This window comes from Coturnix japonica, chromosome 6, assembly GCF_001577835.2.
Source record: "Coturnix japonica isolate 7356 chromosome 6, Coturnix japonica 2.1, whole genome shotgun sequence".
In the NCBI taxonomy this organism is placed as follows: domain Eukaryota; kingdom Metazoa; phylum Chordata; class Aves; order Galliformes; family Phasianidae; genus Coturnix; species Coturnix japonica.
In genome coordinates, this window is record NC_029521.1 from 17,987,231 (window position 1) to 18,004,719 (window position 17,489).

The following is a 17,489-nucleotide window of genomic DNA, read 5'->3' on the forward strand; positions in this document are numbered from 1 at the left end:
TTTAAGCTCTTTTTCCCCTGTTCATTTTACCATTCATTGTACATATTTCTGGTTTTTTTGTTTTTGTTTTTTTTTTCCTTTTCTTTTTTTTGCTGTTAATTCAAGAGTTGCCCCACTTGGCTGCTAATCTAGAATCAGACGGAAAAATTACCCAGTTAGAGCGCAGCTGTATGCTACAATCCCAGTCACACCACAACTCTACCTCCAGCTCAGCGCAACTAACTCAGTCAGCTTATGACCTCCCGACTTGTTCTGTGGAAACAGCTTCGATACTTCTTATGAGTGATACTTTCTAACAAGCCAAATAGATACCATTAATAGATACCATTCTGTAAACTACACCAGATCACCAATTTCTTCTCTACAGGTTAAACCTGTATATCCAGTAACCCTATGTAAGCAAAGTTAAGGAAGGTGTCTCTTACAGCTAAACAAGTAGGTTTTGCTTCCTATTTTAGCAAATGCCCATGCAACAGAGATCTCAGAGAGCATTTAATTACTACAAACATCTATTGATCCTGTGGCAAAGCTCAAGCTGTGATTCTGAACATTTCACTCAGGTGCAGCTCCTTCCTTAAACAAACGCTCACCACAGTTTGAATATAGGGTTATCCTAGCAGAAGCATAAAATTATTAGGTTTTCAAACCTGCTCTTGTAACAGATGTTTGACTAAAACCTCAGCAAAATGCCTGTTCCTAAATCCTAGTTAGCAATCGGCGCTGGAGGTTTAGAGTAACACTTCAGTGTTAGAGCCACCTAGTGGAAGAAGAGAACGTGGCAAGGAAGCAGAGAGTATCCAAGTTTTTCATCCCATTCAGCTTTCTGGCATGACCACTACACACCAGGCCCAACGAAAGGAGCAGTTACCTGCCATAATATTATTGCAAATGTAAGAAAACACATCTCTCTGAAAAGAGAAAGCAAGCACTCCTAAAGATTCATACAACTGTTAAAGCCTTTCAATATGAGAAAAGCAACCTGCATCTGTACCAAGGAAAATCAAACAGCTATGGACAAGGGTAGTTTCAAGAAGTTAAATAAGCATAGATACTGGCATCATTTTAATGGATGTGCCCTGGACGCCTACCTGTGCAATGTGGTGTAGGGAGCCTGCTTTGGCAGGAGGGTTGGACTCTATTTCTAGAGGTCCCTTCCAACCCCTACAATTCTGTGATTCTGTGATCATTCCTTGGCATTGGCTGCTCCAGTTTGTTTGTTCACACCAGTCTTGTGAACTCCATATGGAAAAATTAAGGCTGAAAGACTTGCAGAAATGCCTTTCAGCTAGGAAATGGACAGATCACACTAACAAAAATCTTGTCAGTGTAAAAGAACCTAGATGCTAAGCCTTGGAGAATTCTTACATCCATTAGGTTTCTGTTATCAGAATTTCACAATATACCAACCACACTGATAGAAACATTCCCACAGACAAAACAAGATTTCAAAACCCCTTTATATAGGGTTCCAAACTTCACATAATAGAAAGATCTAGTATATAAGCTAAGTACTAAGATGATACAAATAAAACAATAATGTATCAGTGGACATACAGCTGCCTTGTTCATACTTTTGTCTCCTGCTATCTGCTGCTAAAGAAAAGAGATTAGCTTCACCCATGAAGAAAAATAACAGGTAAGAAGTGGTACAGAAATACAGCTGATCAGTCTATCTGGTGCCATAACTAAGAGAATCACAGTGAAAGGGTATAATCAAAATTATTGATCTTTATCTAAATGGTGTCCAGAGCATCTATTTTGCAGATACACTAATGTTTTAGCTATATTATCAAGTTTAAGACCAAAACCACATATGCATACACATCTGTACTCTATGTATCAACTGATTTATTTAAAAGTATCCCAAAGACAACCATCTACTTTATAGCAACAGAAATAAGTGTAAGACAAGTACAAAAACAGACCACATATTTACAATGAAAAACCCAGCATTATTCCATATCCCTTCCTGCTACTACAAATCTAATAAGAAGCAGAAAGCAATCTATTAATTGACAGGATAAAAAAAAGTCACGTAACATACAGCACCATAATCTGCAGGTTTTTTTTTTGTTTTGTTTTAAAAATAGAACTGTTAATACTTTGCAAGCCATCATATATAAAAACAGAACAAAGGCAGGACATATTGGGTCAAGTTTCGGATCCAACGTTGCATCAATATATCACTATATACAGAGGCAGAATAACGAAGAGAACTTATGGCTCAGTAGATAACCAAAAGTATTCGATAAGAATCTGCACTATATACATATATGTATAATCTTAGTTCGCTGATCTTAAGGGTAGCTTAGATTTAGGAAGTAGCTGTTCTGTCATGTCTTCAGTTTTGTTTTTCTCCAACATCATCGCAGATTTGTTCTCTTTATCTTTTTTGTGACTCCTTTTATACTGGAATTTAAAGAAAACATCTGATAAGTTTTGCATGTTAAGATAATGCAGGTCCACAATACATCGGTGGAAGAGAAGGGTCAAAAGCATGCAAGAAAAAAAAAATAAAATCAAAAAAGCTTATATTTAATCAGGTCTCTAAGAAAATGCACTGTATTAAATCTCATCTTTTCCGTTAAAACAAATGCATGTGTCTAGCAAATAATTATATTTTTAATACCTTGTTAGAATGTTTTATTTTGACTGAAGTTTAACAAAGTGTATTCTACAGCAGTAAAAGAAGTTGTAAGACTACACTGAAGACTATCAGCAAATGATTTTATACTACAAGCCTATTATAGGATGATAACTTTCTTTCACTGTCTTTCACTGTTTAGAATGGCTGTGAAAGTTACCTGGAAAAAGGGAATGCCCCCATTTGCATGACAGCTTATGTTTACATCCACTAAGTACTTGTCACCACCAAGACTTTCACTGGATTCTTGCATTCCTTCCTCCACTGCCAGCAGGTCCTACAATAGAAGCGTTCAAAGAAGTTCACTGAATATTTGAGTTTCCTACGTGAATGGAAGTGCTGAGTCTTGTACAGATCTCATCACGCTTTATATATATTTGTAAAATAGAAATGAGAGCCTCTAAACAGCTATTAAGGTCTTCCCTTATTTTTCAAGATTGTGTTTTTCACAAAAGCTCAGTATGCAACTCCAAGTACCATGCAGGAAGGCTGCAGCAGTGCTGGGTTTATAGTCAACCTTCCACAGAGATTAAAAGAACAATACAAAACACTTTAGAGATGTGAAATCTCCATTGATATGTTTGTCAGACATAAGCATACCTCATCTGCATTCCCCTCCACTTCCTTTACCACGCTGTTCATCCTAGCATCAATCTGTAGTTGTTTTCTCCGCAATTGTTCAAGTAGACGTTCCCTGGGTTCTGTTTTCACCAGTGTGACTGGATAAGAGTAGTCTTTTCTCTGTGGAGTTGTCCCTTTAATGCAGATAGTACACAAATGAAAGATACTACTAAATACAAAAAGCAATTGCTTTAATTACAGATCATCAGTTTTACATTAAGTCAATACAGAAGTCATTCTTCTTCAATTTTTGCATTCACCTTAACAAAAAAAGTGCAAGATGGCCAGCTGTATTATGTTATTATTATGTCCTAATGTTATGTTATTATTATGTCCTATCAACCTCTGGACATGAACTCCACAACTAACATTGCTTTCCACAAGATTATTGTCTGCTACCCTACTTGAAATACCTGTTGGAATATCCACTTTAAGATCTTCTTTCAGAAAACCATTAACCTGAGCCAGTCCACGCTGTGCTTCTTCATTAAGTGCCAGCTTCTGTTCCAGAAGTACACATTGATCAACTTTCATTTGATCAAGAAAGCCACTGAGTACCTTCTCCTCAGCACTTTTCTGAGTATCGATATGGTTGGCAATTTCAGCTATCGCCTTATCACAGTTTTCTCTGTTTTTCTAGAACAAACAACAACAGGAAAAAACAAAAAACACAAAGCACAAAAACATCAAGTTAACAGGAAAGTTAAGGTTATGGCCTTTTTCCTAAGATGTGGGTGCATGGTTAGTGACGTGATTTAAAACGAAACAATTGTGAGACCTCAAATTGAGAAGTTTCAGAGCCAATTTTACATTCTCATTTCGAGAACTATTTTCAGAAGAGTCAGTTTCTTAGAAAGTATGGTCATTTCAGTAAGCTACTCTTTAAAATAAAACTGATGCCAACTGATTCAGAACAGAATTCTTACGTTTCTACTCATAACCCTGCACAAAATTTGGATTTTTAAGGGAACACGATAAAATTCTACCAGGATGCATTTCTAGAGGATACAGAAGAAAAAAACCCACACATTTTGTTCTTCCCATTGAAAGGCAGTGCCTGAAGTTTTCAGTAGGCATAATAGTTAAAAGAGCACCTTTCTCAAGACTACAAGCACTGAAGCACTTAACTTTTTTAAAGTTAGCAAAACAAATTGGATTTGTCTGTTTCGTTACAGACTAAATTTGATCTCTGTCTAAATCTTCCCATGACACTACCTGCAGTTAAGTTTTAGAATTAGAACTGCATGGTAGAAGAGGTAAAAAGATTAAGGTACAGATGGAAGTTAGCCAGATGGGATTAATCAAGACCCATTTTTCTTTACAATTATTTGCTCTGCTAGTTTAAACCCTAAGTTCAGCTTTTTTGTTTCATTAAAATGCATTTATTAGCATGAGTCTGCTGAGATTAAGACTCCATTTTGTACTGATTACAATTAAGAATGTCCCCCTACAAATTCTACTGTAGGTTTGACTCCAAATATTGCATTAGACTACAGTAGCTACCGGTACCTTTTGAAAACACTTTAGTTGTTGTTTTTCATCCTCGAAGGACAATAGCTGCTGATTGGTAAAGTCAGCTATCTGAGCAATTGTAAGTTCAGCACATTTATCAGCATCCTGAGACACATTTCTGAGACCGATGAGAAGTTGCTGACAGCGGTCAGTGGAATCTTCCAGCATCCTCTTGTTTTCACCATTTAGAATTCTGAGATCCTGAGAAAAATCGTCCATAGTTGCAAGAAATCTGCTGTGGTTAGAAGCTGTACTGCTGACGAGGTCTGTAGTTTTCCTGCAACAACAGATGTTTAACAATTCAGAGAATTTTGAAAGGTGGATTTTAACACGTTGCACCAGTTTATACCAAAAGTATTCAGTTCCTTACAGGTGAACATTTTCTTGTACAGCAGCGATGGTGGTCTTCAAGCTTCCATTTTTTGCCAGTACATCAGCTAAGTTTTTCTGAGTCTCTTGAGCAAACAGGTCAAGCTGTCTTTGTAGCGAAGACATTAACTCAGATGCACTCTGTTAAGGAAAGTCATACACCTTACTGGTATTCTTCACTAACATTAAGGAAGGCATTCACATATCTCTTAACAAAAATATAACATATTACAGCTTTATTATTCCAAAAGCTGAAGTTTCTTTTTTACTTTAGATGAGACAGACGCTTTGCCTTCGGAGACTTACATGAAGGCATATAAACTGGACATGTCCATAGCTAAAGTCACACAACGAAAGTTGAAAAGACTTAGAATTACCAAGCCACTGTCCCACCACTGCTTCTGAAACAAATACTGTGGCTTATTGCTACAGAGTTTAAATCAAAATACATGTGACACTAAGATTTCTCTTTAATCTAAGGGTACCTTTGTATGCGCTACTCTTGTTGTTTCCACTTCTTCTCTTAAATTTTCACAATCATTCTGAAGCTGAGCAAGAACATTAGCTGTTTCTTCCTGTAAATTTTTCAGAGCAAGAGAAAGATCTTCAAAGAAGGTATCCATCTCTTTTTTATGACCTTCCATCTTTGGGAAAAAAAAAAAGTTTATTTTAAGTTAAATGTTTATTATAAGAACCGGATACTTATCTGTAGCATAATGGGGAAGAGAGAGGGGAAAAAACCTTTACTTGGCAAGAATTGTCAAAGGCAAGTAAAGTATAGAGGATAATGGTGGCAAATAACGTGTAGAACATTCTGAAGTTACAAAATGGCACTTTGCATATGAGCTTTCCCAAACAGAATCCAGCAAAGTAGACAACATAGGAAGACAACACACTTGACTAAGAATAGAGTAAGAAGCAACAAGGTTGTGAGCCATGTACTAGTTGCTGTTAAAGCTTGAAAACCAGAAGACAGCCTCTAGATGAAGTGAATTTATTTCAGATGAGATGCATTTGACAGAAGAGGGAAACTTAGTCCTCCACCTGGAACCGAGGTTTGTTTTCAACACAGTGGAGAGAATGAAAGAGTGGGGTTGCATTTCAACAGAGAGTTAAAACATAACTGCCCAAGGGGGTGGTGGAGTCATCATCCCTGGAGGTGCTCATGAAACATTTAGATGTTGTACTGAGAGACATGGTTTAGTAAGAAACTGTTGAAAAATGGGTGGTTGGACTGGATGATCTTGCACCATTATTGTGTACTACCGAACTCCCCATAATGAAGATAACTAGGAAATAAAGTTTGGTACAATAACAGGAGAAATTTGAAGTCATAGAACTCATTTAAGTCAGCTGTTTCAGATATCTACAATACAGTAGAAACGTTACTAAAAATACCAAATATCTGTTATACATAGCTTTAAGCATCTACATTTTACCATTCTTCTGTTGCTGTGCCAACATAGGTAGCAAGGGAAAACACACACAAAAATGGAAGTCTGAAAGGATAAGCTATAAAGTGTAACAATGCCAGTGACAGAATAAAGGAGATAAAGACAAACCAGGCATGAAAACTCTAGCACTGCAGAAAAGGAGGTACACACAAGTTACATAAAAGAGAAAAGCACAAAAGAAAATCTGTATATTACCTTATCAGCCACAGCTGAATATTTTTTCATGTTAGTCTGAAACTGACAGTTTAGGCCCAGAACAAATTCTACTGCTGGTCTCAAGCTATTTAATGCGCTTCCTAATCCTGACGCATGCTCCTCCTAGAAAGAACAATAGGATTAAAAAAAGGTAAAACAAAACATGGAATTCTCCTTAGCACTTTTGTAAGAAGCTATCCATATTTATCTGAATAAGTAAGGTCTATGTTCTCTGCAGTTAGCTTTTGCTGTACATCACATTACAGCTTGTGATGGGATGAAAAGGGAAGAGGGACATAATGATGGCCAGGTGTTGAAACAGAGCATCAGGAAAAAGAAGATAATGTTTATAGCACCTCTTTTAATTGAGGATGATTTAATAAATTTCAAATAATGAAAGAATATATAAATTTACTAACAATTAGTCTCAGAAGTTCAGCTTTATGATCAAGTGACAGATTCTCATGTTGTAATACTTTTTCAGACATGCAGGAAACTTCAGTAGACACCAACTCCTTAAGAGAGGCAAAAGATGTTGATACAACTGATGTAAGAATATTAGATGCTGAAGAACTGGCAGACAAGATGTCACCTACAAAATAAATCGTTAAGCGTTAACAATACTACTTTAGCTGATCATCCCAGACACATCATTATATAATCATTACATTGCTTAAAATTAAGCTTTAACTATTTACTAAATTGGGTCCATCTTAAAATCCTGATCTTTGAGAGTACTGTTGCAATATATCAGCATAAACCTCACATACAATTATTACACTTACCTATAAAATCTGTGTAAGACGTCAACATCTGTTGATGCTTCACACTGTTCTCATTAACTGAATTTTGTATTTTGTTGAACAAATCAGTCATTTGTCGTGCAAATGTATTTTGGACAACAGCATTGTGCTGATCAACAGCCTTCTTACGGTCCAGTTTTGCAAGGAGACCAGATACATCTTTTGTGGTTTCTTCAACTGTATTAAGCAACTACAATTTTTTTAAAGGTTATTTCAGTAGGTATTTAAATCAGAAGCCAAGCATAAATTAATGTTAGGAAAAACCCTAGTTCTAAGTTGAAATTGAAGCAGATATTTCCCTTAACATCAAATTACAGCCTTAATCTTGTGTTATGCCATCTACAGTCTCAGAACATGAAAATTTTACCTACTGGAGATCATTTGCCCCAACTGTCAAGTATTAAATTAGGACACCTTCAGTATTTAAAGAATTAAAATACAATGAACATTGGACAGTAACTGAAAAATTCCCAGTCACTTCAAATTTTCTGGAAGATTTGACAGTAAATATCTTTTTAATTGTACTGAAAGCAAGTGATTTCCAGTATTACCTCTGTGATAATTAATTTAGAATTTGAAAGTATAGCAGAAATTTGGTTTTGTACTTAGTGTAAATGATTTCTCTACCCATTTACCTCACACAAACATTCCACAACCCACATGCAAAACTGAGCACCCTCTCCCAACCTTTCAAGAACCTGAATAGAAAGAACTTTTTGTGTTGACTAAAAACATGGGATAAATCACTTTGCACTTTAAACAACAGGACTCTGTCTCTATCAAGTCTGTTTCGAAAATTAAATCCAGTCATAATCACATCAAAAAAAGTCCCTAAATACCCTCTAAAATATAGAGACATGGCAAGAGTTTCAGTTACTAAGTGAGTATTATTGTACATGTTCCTTGCTTATTGCAATTTCTCTACTCTTGTTATGCATGCCTTGCTCTGGGCTTTAGGGTCAGGCTTAAGCATCTAATTAAGTAAACTATTTTTTTTTTTTTTGCAAAACAACTCATAACAATAGATACTGCAAAGCTCTGAAACCCTCATGAAAAGCTAGCTCCAGACTGACAGTTTGCTGTTAGATACACTGGCTAATACTTTCACAGGGGAAGCCTTGCAGTCTCTAGGTAACTCCTTACTACAACGGTTTACAGAGGGTCAATCATAATTTTTAAACCTTAAATTCATTTTTGTCAGTCACACATCATCCTTTAGTGACAAGGACATCTTTGAAAAGACTGCAGAACCCTTAAACAGATGAAGTTATTCTTGCAATTATATGCTAGGAGAGTGATAACCTTGCTAGCTGCGCCATGAAGATTTTGTTCAGCATTTTCTAAGACTGAAACCACATATTCTTCTTCAGCCAGATGAATTTTGGTTTCTTGCAGATCTTTCTGAGTTTCTTCCAGTTCCTTCTCCTTGATTTCCAGATCTGTTTTACACTGCTCAAGTTCATTTTTATTAACTGTGAACAGCTCAGTTACCTACAGCGTGAGACAAATATCAGTACAGTAACATTACTCTTTGCAAGCTCAACAGCAACTCCTCATGTATCCCTAGTTATGCCATAATACTAGAAAGCAGTTTGTCATCTACATAAGTAAGCAAGTTTCACCAGTTTCAGTTGTAAGGCTCAGAGGTCTTAAAGCTGACATAAGGCTAGAAGAGTCTTTATTTACTGCAAACATAGCAAATCAAAACTGTTTCCATAGCAAAAACCCTTCATTTCCCTATTCAAGTCACAAGACCAAGCAGCTGTTATATCACAATGAAGGAATTCCACTAAACAAATATAAGCCGATAGAATGAGGAATAATTAGCAAAGCTGATTAAAAGGTAAGCTTGTTTGTACACATTAGTTACATATTCCATTTATTTGGAAGAGAAAGCTCCAATTTTCTGCATATTCTTAATTTATTAGTGGGAACTCATCACCATCCCCCTCTCTCTTCGTTCTTTTCTTCTAGGCAGGTAACTGGCAACTCAGATTACACTGCTTTACAAGAAGATCTTTGCCGAAAACTCAGCAGGGAAAATTAAAGGTTAAACTTTAAACATTGAAATAGTTTTAGAAATCAATATTGTATTCTGCAGTTTCATATATGGTATTTGAAATTCTCAGCTTCTAGGATTAGAAAGCTTCCATCAAGTATTTACAAAGGACATTTAAGATCAAAAATTTTCAGACTATTATTTGTTCAAACGTTTCTCTTCCTTCCCTCAAGACATCTTCTCTTTATTTGGGGGATTTAAGCTGCACTTGAGAAATGGCACTTACTCTTTTCATCTCTTCCTCCATGATGCTGATTTTGTCAATATACTCTGCAATTTGTTCTTCCTGAACCGTCAGCCTTCCATTAAGGGCACTAAAGCAAAGATTAATAAGAATAGTAACAGTAATAGAGCTGATTTCCAAGTCAGCTATTGGCCTCGTGTTTAGTCTTTTCAAGAAGTATCGTTGACTTCAGCACTAGAATTTTCATTTAACACAGGCAGGATTACAGATTAAAGATTAAAGCTTTGTGAGAAGACTTTGAAATTTACTGTGTGAACAAACTTATATACAAGCTGACAGAGCAAATAAGTTATTAAAAAAAAGATGCATGCTCATGATGCTTGTGGCAAGTTCCACAATTGAAGGTCTTTGCGCAACCATATTTCATAGGCTCCTATTTGTGTAATAACTAATTTCTAAAGAAGAAAGTGACTGATCAGGTAAATCTTCCTAACTTAGCCTTATGAAAACATATCTGGAAACGTATAAGGCTGAGAACCAATATATGCTGTTAGACATTTTATAACAATCCTGAAGACATACTCAAAATTTTCAATGGAAATATAGACTCCATTTTTCTCACGTGTAGCAGCAAGGTCTCGTTTCAGACGCTCTATCTCTTCAGTATACTCCTGTATCAAGGAAATAACCACATTTCAACTTGAATATTTATACTTCATTTTCAATTTTTTCCTCAACAGATGTCTCACAATATGGAATTATATGGAAGTTTCATACAAGCACAGAAGGATGTTTCAGAATCTAGTTTTGTTTCTGTGTCCAAATAAGTTCCACGTAGCACAGCTTCTATTCATTCAGTTGCACTTAAGTAAGCATTGAATCTTCCCATTCAAATAATTCTTATTCCATTTAACAGTTTATATTGGCAATTGAAGCTTCTTTAATTGCATTCATGCTCTTCATTGTGCCTTTTCATTCATATTTACTGACAAGTTTGCTTAATTTAAGCATTTTCTAGGCAGCGAAGCTACTAATAGAGAAATCCAGAAAAAGTAATCTACTGTTATTTAGTAGATTTTCACCATCCGGTGAACAGGTTTATCTATTCAGTCACATCTAATAACAATTGCACTCTCTCCAACTTTAGTTTTAGCAATAGCTTCAGTATTTGCACAGTGTTTAATAGTGTACCAGCAGAGTAGCTTAGTCAAGCATCACCTCAGTGATTATAATCACCTCAGAAATACCCTCCCGGTAGTCAATTTCCCCACAGTTTCATAACACAGTTTCAGCTGTGCAGGAATTAGCAAAAATCAAATATATTCTGTTTTTACAGAAATGAAGTAAACATGTCTAGCTTACCTTAATAAGAGCTTTTTTGGTCAGCTTCTGGTTAACTTCAGGCTTGTTCATTATGTTCTTTGCCCTGTGGGCATATTCTAGCGTACTCAGTGTTTCCTGTGATAAACAGATACAACATTAGGTCAAGCTAAGGAGAAAATAATCTTGGAAAAAATAATCATTTTAGGAATAGATAATCAGATTAAAATTTACCTCAAGATTTATAGATGCAGGAGAAACTGTTGCAATTATTGATGTTTTCGTTCGTCCTCCAAGAGAATCTTGAAGGATTCTTGTGAGTTTAGATTCCCTGTATGGAATATGTGGGGCTCTTTCTACAAGAGCAGAAATAACTCTTCCCAAAGTCAGGAGAGACTGGTTGATATTTCCAGCTTCACGAGCTCTTTTATCAACTGCTCCAGATCGACCAATGTTCTCACTGCCTGCAAGATCAACCTGAAAGAGTAAAGACATGTTTCTATCTCAAATCAACACAAAGAATGCTTGCCATGTTGCAGAACGCAACACACATGAACTAATGCATCTATTTGTTCAGGAGATTGTAAGAGTGACAAATGAGACAGACATTTTTAGGAGTGACAAACAGCTCACATTGCTCAGAAAAATCATGACTCTTTTTGCCCTTGCAAGTGTTTCATTTCCAAGAGAATGAGGTTACATAGTTTAGTTCATTACCTAAGTACTGTCAACAGCGAAGTTTAATTCAAATACTCACCAAGTTTAGCTTCCCAATTTTAACAAGTTCTTCTCCATCTACTGTGGTTTCTTTCATATGGATGGTAATTGAAAATACAGAGTGGGAACGGCTATAAAAAGAATTCAATTTCAGACAAATGTTCTTTAAGCCAAATTATCTGCTTTCTACAAGATATTACTTCAAGTTAGTTATCGGTGCTCTTTATAAGGAATAAACACACCCCATTAATTGCAACTTACACATTTCCAAGACAATAAAAATTGTCTATTTTTATCTCTATACACATGAGGAAATTATAAACTATCAGGCTTGAATACCAAACTTCAACCAGTTGCTTCATTGATGCTTCCATGTTATTTTAAGTGAAGCCAACAGAAATACTTGATGTTTGTATTTCTGTGTCCTCTGCTCACAGAAGCTTCAAGAAAACTGGCTTACAGTTTTTGTAGCCAATACAATAGGAACAAGTTTACATAACATGAGATTAAGAAATTTAGTGCTTTATTCAGACTAAAAGTCAGCAACAATCTGAACCCAATATTAAAGATGTAGAAATACAATTTAATTTTCAGTCAAAACATTGTTTAAAAAAAAGTTAACTTGAGATTATTTCTTTAACAATCTTCTACAATAGGAAGCTGAGACATATAGTAAACATTAGAAGTTATGGCAGTTTGAAACCTACTTGCTCACAATGACAGACTTGCAACCTGCAGCTCAAGAACGAAGTCAGTAATAAACACTGAGATTTTTGACCAACATATCTACCAGATTCTGACTATGAGCTGCAATCATATGACATAGCCTGCATTGCCATACAAAAATCCCTTATTCTTGACTTCCGCAATACATCTCGTACACATTCACAAGCTAGCATTATGCTATAAAAAACAGTATGGACATTACTTCAGTTTCAAAAACAAACCCTAATACACCACACTCTATTGCTGGTGAGAAGAGGAAGCAACACTTTAGACACTTAAGCCTAGATTTTTTCTAGTGAAAAGAACCAGGAAAAGAGCACTGACAATAAACTAATAATATCTCATAATAGCTAGAACAAAGACAATCCATCTCTTTAACAAGTATATATACTAAACATAATCAATATTTTCTGTAGAGATTACTTATCCCTTGCTAAAACATACAGCATACTTCAGTGATATCTGACAGACTTTTGTTTCCACAGGCATATTCGAAAAAGCTAACTGCTTAATTTTGAGTTATTAATAAATTTCATTATTCTACATGTCAGACTAAGAACATTCTACCCCTCACACTGCAACTGGGTAGGTACAATTTCAGGAGTACCATTTTAATTGCATACTTAAAATAGCATGCAGTCTTAAAGCAAGAGGTTGTAGAATCACTTCTGCCTCTGACAGCAACAGCTTTTTAAGTTGAGACTACCACAATTTATGACACCTCTTCATACATGTACTAGAATACATTAACCCACAAAGAGCAAGAAAGACAAAGTTTCTTACTATAGTTTCCTAATCCACATGTAGCAACAAACTATAATGTACAATCTCAAGGTCAGGCAAGGTTTACTCTGGCTTCAACAATTTTCACTCCTTCAGTAAAATCCAGTTTCATAGAACATTATCAAAAAAAGTTTCTGAAACATGCAAGATTTGTACCTGGAATACGCATTCAAGTATGTAGCTGCAGTTGTTCTCTTCGCTGCACCCCTTTCCAGGATCTGATAGACTTCATTTTTGTTGTGTACAGTTATCTCCTCTAAGCCTTTAATAATTACACCTCTCTGTAAAAAAGCAGACATGTTCATTCTACCTCTCCAAACAGTTCTAGAAGCCTTCATATAACAAATTTTGGAAGAGTGCACTCACCTTGTTTCGGGGGTCATCAAACATCTGCAGCCTTTCTCCAACATCAGGAGCAGGATTCAGAAGATCAAAAAGCTCCTCGTTATATATTTCCAAAAGAGAGACTTTCACTGAAAATTCAGTGCCATTCTCGGTGAGTTTTTCAAATATCTGATGCAAGGTACGAGGTATTATACCTGCTAATGGATCCTACAGATTAAAATGAAAAAAATATATGTATATAGATGTACAAAAATAGAGACGGGGAGGGAGTGAAGCAGCAACAAATTCCAACTACCACTGCTGGCCTACTGGACACACACGTATATTGAATTAAAGATTATTTTCTGTACAATTATTGCTAAGATTTGCGCATATGCATTAATGATGTAAAGTTCTGGTTTTCATAAGTAATGAGAACACTTGTTAATTCACTAATGTTTACCAGAAGTTAGCTTCAGAGTTTGAAAGTTGATTAACTTTAGGTTGTCACTATCTTTCTGCAATATCTACCTTTGCATTACACAGTACAGCAACAAGAGAAACCTCATGAGTAAAAACATACCTCTTCCCAAGTGTACTCCTTGTTGGGTGACCGTTCCCCTTCCATCGTGAAAGTCTTACCAGTACCAGTTTGGCCATAGCTGTTACGAATTAAAAATTAATATTTAAACAAGAAACAGAGATTCAAATTTAAATTCCTGATAAAAATTACTGGGATACTTACGCAAACACTGTACAGTTATAGCCCATAATAACTTCATCCAAAATGGGACACACAACACTCCGGTATACATCAATCTGCTTTGCTTGAGCTCCAAAAACCTGTTGGAGCAAAAACAACACGTCCTATTTACCAGTACAGTAACATATTGCACAGCACACACTGTACAGTGCAGACATCAGACTCTATTAAGGGAAATTTGCTGGGTTATAACTACAAGTCTCCAGCTTGACAAGCAGTTACCATATCAAATGTGTAAGTCTTTTTTAGCATCTTGTCTGTGACTCCTCCAGTACGGACACTAACTTCTTTTCGTGCTTGATCACAGTCGACAACAGCATAGGAGTTTGCTTTACGTTCTGAAGCATTAAATGGCCTAAAACCAAAAAAAGTATCAAATTAATACAATTGCTAACAAGAGCATGAAATGGTCCAGTGAAGGGTCACTAAGATGATCAGAGGCTGGAGCACTTCTCCCATGAAGAAAAATTGAGGGAACTGGGCTTGATTCGCTTGGAAAAAAAGCTCTGGAGAAACCTCATTGTGGCCTTCCAATATATTAAGGGAGCATGTGAACAGGAGGAGGTACGACTGTTTAATAAGGTGGACAGAGACAAGGGGGAATGGTTTTAAACCGGGACAGGGGAGGTTTAGGCTAGATAATAGGAGGAACTTTTTCCACACAGAGGGTGGTGACACACTGGAACAGGTTGCCCAAGGAGGTTGTAAATGCCCCATCCTTGGAGGCATTCAAGGCCAGGCTGGATGTGGCTCTGGGCAGCCTGGTCTGGTGGCTGGCAACCCTGCACATAGCAATGGGCTTGAAACTGGATGACCTTTGAGGTTTTTTTCAGCCCAGGCCATTCTATGATTTATGATTTAAGAATCTGCAAAATGATAACTGAGCAAGAGGAACATTAACTGGGTTAAATTAAAACCCTTATTTTTATTTAAGGAAAACTGACACAACCTGTTTTCCAGACCTTGTTCTCCTTCCATTTACTACAGGAAAAATCAAGCACCTACAGCTTCTCATGCATTTAAGTGGTAAGCTGTTTGTTGCTGGTTTGTTTTGTTAATAATAATTGTGCTTCAGCACAAGATAGCAAAGAGAGTCACATATATATGGCCTTATGGCATAGACCAGAACCTCGTGATTAAGGGGTAATTCAGTTCAACTAGAGTAAGTGCCACTAGGCAAACAGAAACTCGACATGCCATGATAGCATTCGGTGGCAGGTTCATCCCCTTAAGTTACAGGAAGGACATTAATGTACAACAGAATCATAGAATAGTCTAAAATGGAAGGGGCCTTTAAACACAGTAGTATGCACATTCAAAAGATCCAAATCCATGCTTTTATTGAAATACAGTGAATGTGTGGCTTGAGGCTTTTGGTAAGCTCACAACCATCAGGCTTCAGAAGCAAAGTAGGGGCCACTGAGACAACTGCATCCACGGATCTGCAAAGTGAATGGAACTCAAGTGCAGCAGCAGGGAACCGAGAGGAGCATTTGCTGTCTATTCCGAAGTATCAGTCACGACAAAAGCAAAGTATTGTTCCACATATAGTCCTGATGCTGTTGTTGTACAGAACACGAACTTAATCGTATAGGCACCAATACACAGCAAGGCTGCAGCAGAACGATGCAGTGCTGGCGAGATGGAAAAGAAGCCATTGCACAACAGTGTTTCATATACAACTGCTTCAAAATCACTCATCTTTTGCAACGTCCCTGCCTTTCCCACAACTACAGCAGTCCCCTAACTTACTCGCATTACGAGAATAAAGAGACGTTAGGGGACTGCTGTAAGTGGGGGAAAGCAATTTGGTACACGTGTCCTTTCCCTACGCGAACCTCACTGAAGCTCCTCACCCTCACCCTCACGCTGTGCAGTTAACGCTCAGCAGGGCCGGCCCGTCCCGCACGGTGCCGCAGCGCCGGCCCTGCAGGACAACAACCAACGCAGCAGCCGCACGCCGCCCCCCGCGCAGTTCTCCCCCTCCCGGGCCTGTGCCTTGCCGCGCCTACCTGCAACGGACCACCACCTGGATGTTCTTTCCCTTCTCCTCCTTGTCCTTCTTCGAGCCGCCGCCCTGGAAGCTGAGGGAGGTCATGGCGCACCCGGACGCGATGGTGCCGACAGCAGAAGAACAGAGCGCGCTGCCTGGACTCGGCTGACGCTGAAGCGCAGACCCGGCCGCCGCACAACGCCCAGCAGCGCGCACCGCAGCCTCCTTCGAACCGCGCGCTGCAGCCGCCCGACCAATCAGCGCCCGCCCGCCAGGCACCATGGGAACTGCTTTCAAATTTCTGCGGCTGACGCGCAAACAAAGCGGAAGCGGAAGCGGCCCGTCCTGCCGGGACAGCACCGCCCCCCACCAACCATGGAGGAGCCGACCTGAAACTGAGCCGCGAGGGGGCGCCACAGAGACACAGTGAGAGCGGGCAGCGCACGACGTGCCGCCGTGTGGGACCGTGACGGCGGGTGGGGGAGGAGCTGTCCTTGCTGTGACAGGGGCAGGGAGCAGCGCCACGCGGTGCTCGTTCACTTCGCTCCACAGTGAGAACAATGTCAGAGCTCACCAGTCTCAGCACAGGGAAGGACACAAGGTGTCGGTTCTTGGCCTGCTGTAAGCAGGCATTGATTCACAGAACATGAACATTCATGGATGTGTCTGATGTGAAACATGCTGAGGATGAGGCAGGACAACAGCTGGGAAATCAGTGCTTAAGAGCAATGTTCATTAGCAGCCTCTCTCAGCCGCTGTCTGCTCTTTGTTCCACATAAGACCTTACTGATTTTATGCCACTAAAAACAACATTAATGTATGTACGGCAATAATACATATGGAAAATAGCAAATATAATAAATAACAAATATTACATAGGATATATATACTGCATGAAAATAAAAGTACTTTGCAAGGACAAACATTTAAAAGTCTGTAACCATCAGATGAACTGCTGCCTTTCAACCCATTGAGATCATTCAGGCTCTAACCCAGAAAATAAGGCAACGAGTCCAAGAAAA

The 17,489-nt window shown here is 38.0% G+C and overlaps 1 protein-coding gene across 1 annotated transcript; it reads right to left on the minus strand.

The window, feature by feature from the left end:
* Positions 1-52: 52 nt before the first annotated feature.
* KIF11 (kinesin family member 11) lies at positions 53-16,764 on the minus strand. Its single transcript, XM_015866931.2, has 22 exons — positions 16,487-16,764; positions 14,697-14,829; positions 14,457-14,554; positions 14,295-14,373; positions 13,754-13,939; positions 13,544-13,668; positions 11,919-12,009; positions 11,396-11,638; positions 11,204-11,299; positions 10,424-10,512; positions 9,884-9,971; positions 8,901-9,089; positions 7,581-7,788; positions 7,215-7,387; positions 6,796-6,918; positions 5,632-5,790; positions 5,148-5,287; positions 4,775-5,054; positions 3,679-3,901; positions 3,245-3,399; positions 2,805-2,921; positions 53-2,409 (listed from the first exon to the last, which is right to left on the minus strand). The coding sequence occupies exons 1-22, from the start codon at positions 16,747-16,749 to the stop codon at positions 2,284-2,286; spliced, it is 3,384 nt and encodes a 1,127-aa protein (XP_015722417.1). The 5' UTR covers positions 16,750-16,764; the 3' UTR covers positions 53-2,283.
* Positions 16,765-17,489: the final 725 nt, after the last annotated feature.

Coding starts and splice junctions, on each gene's coding strand:
- KIF11 (XM_015866931.2), bottom strand. CDS start 16,749: ATGGTGCCTGGCGGGCGGGCGCTGATTGGTCGGGCGGCTGCAGCGCGC. Junction 10,513..11,203: donor CCAAAAAAGCTCTTATTAAG/GTAAGCTAGACA, acceptor TCCTTGATACAG/GAGTATACTGAAGAGATAGA. Junction 3,902..4,774: donor AACTAAAGTGTTTTCAAAAG/GTACCGGTAGCT, acceptor TGTTTGTTCTAG/AAAAACAGAGAAAACTGTGA.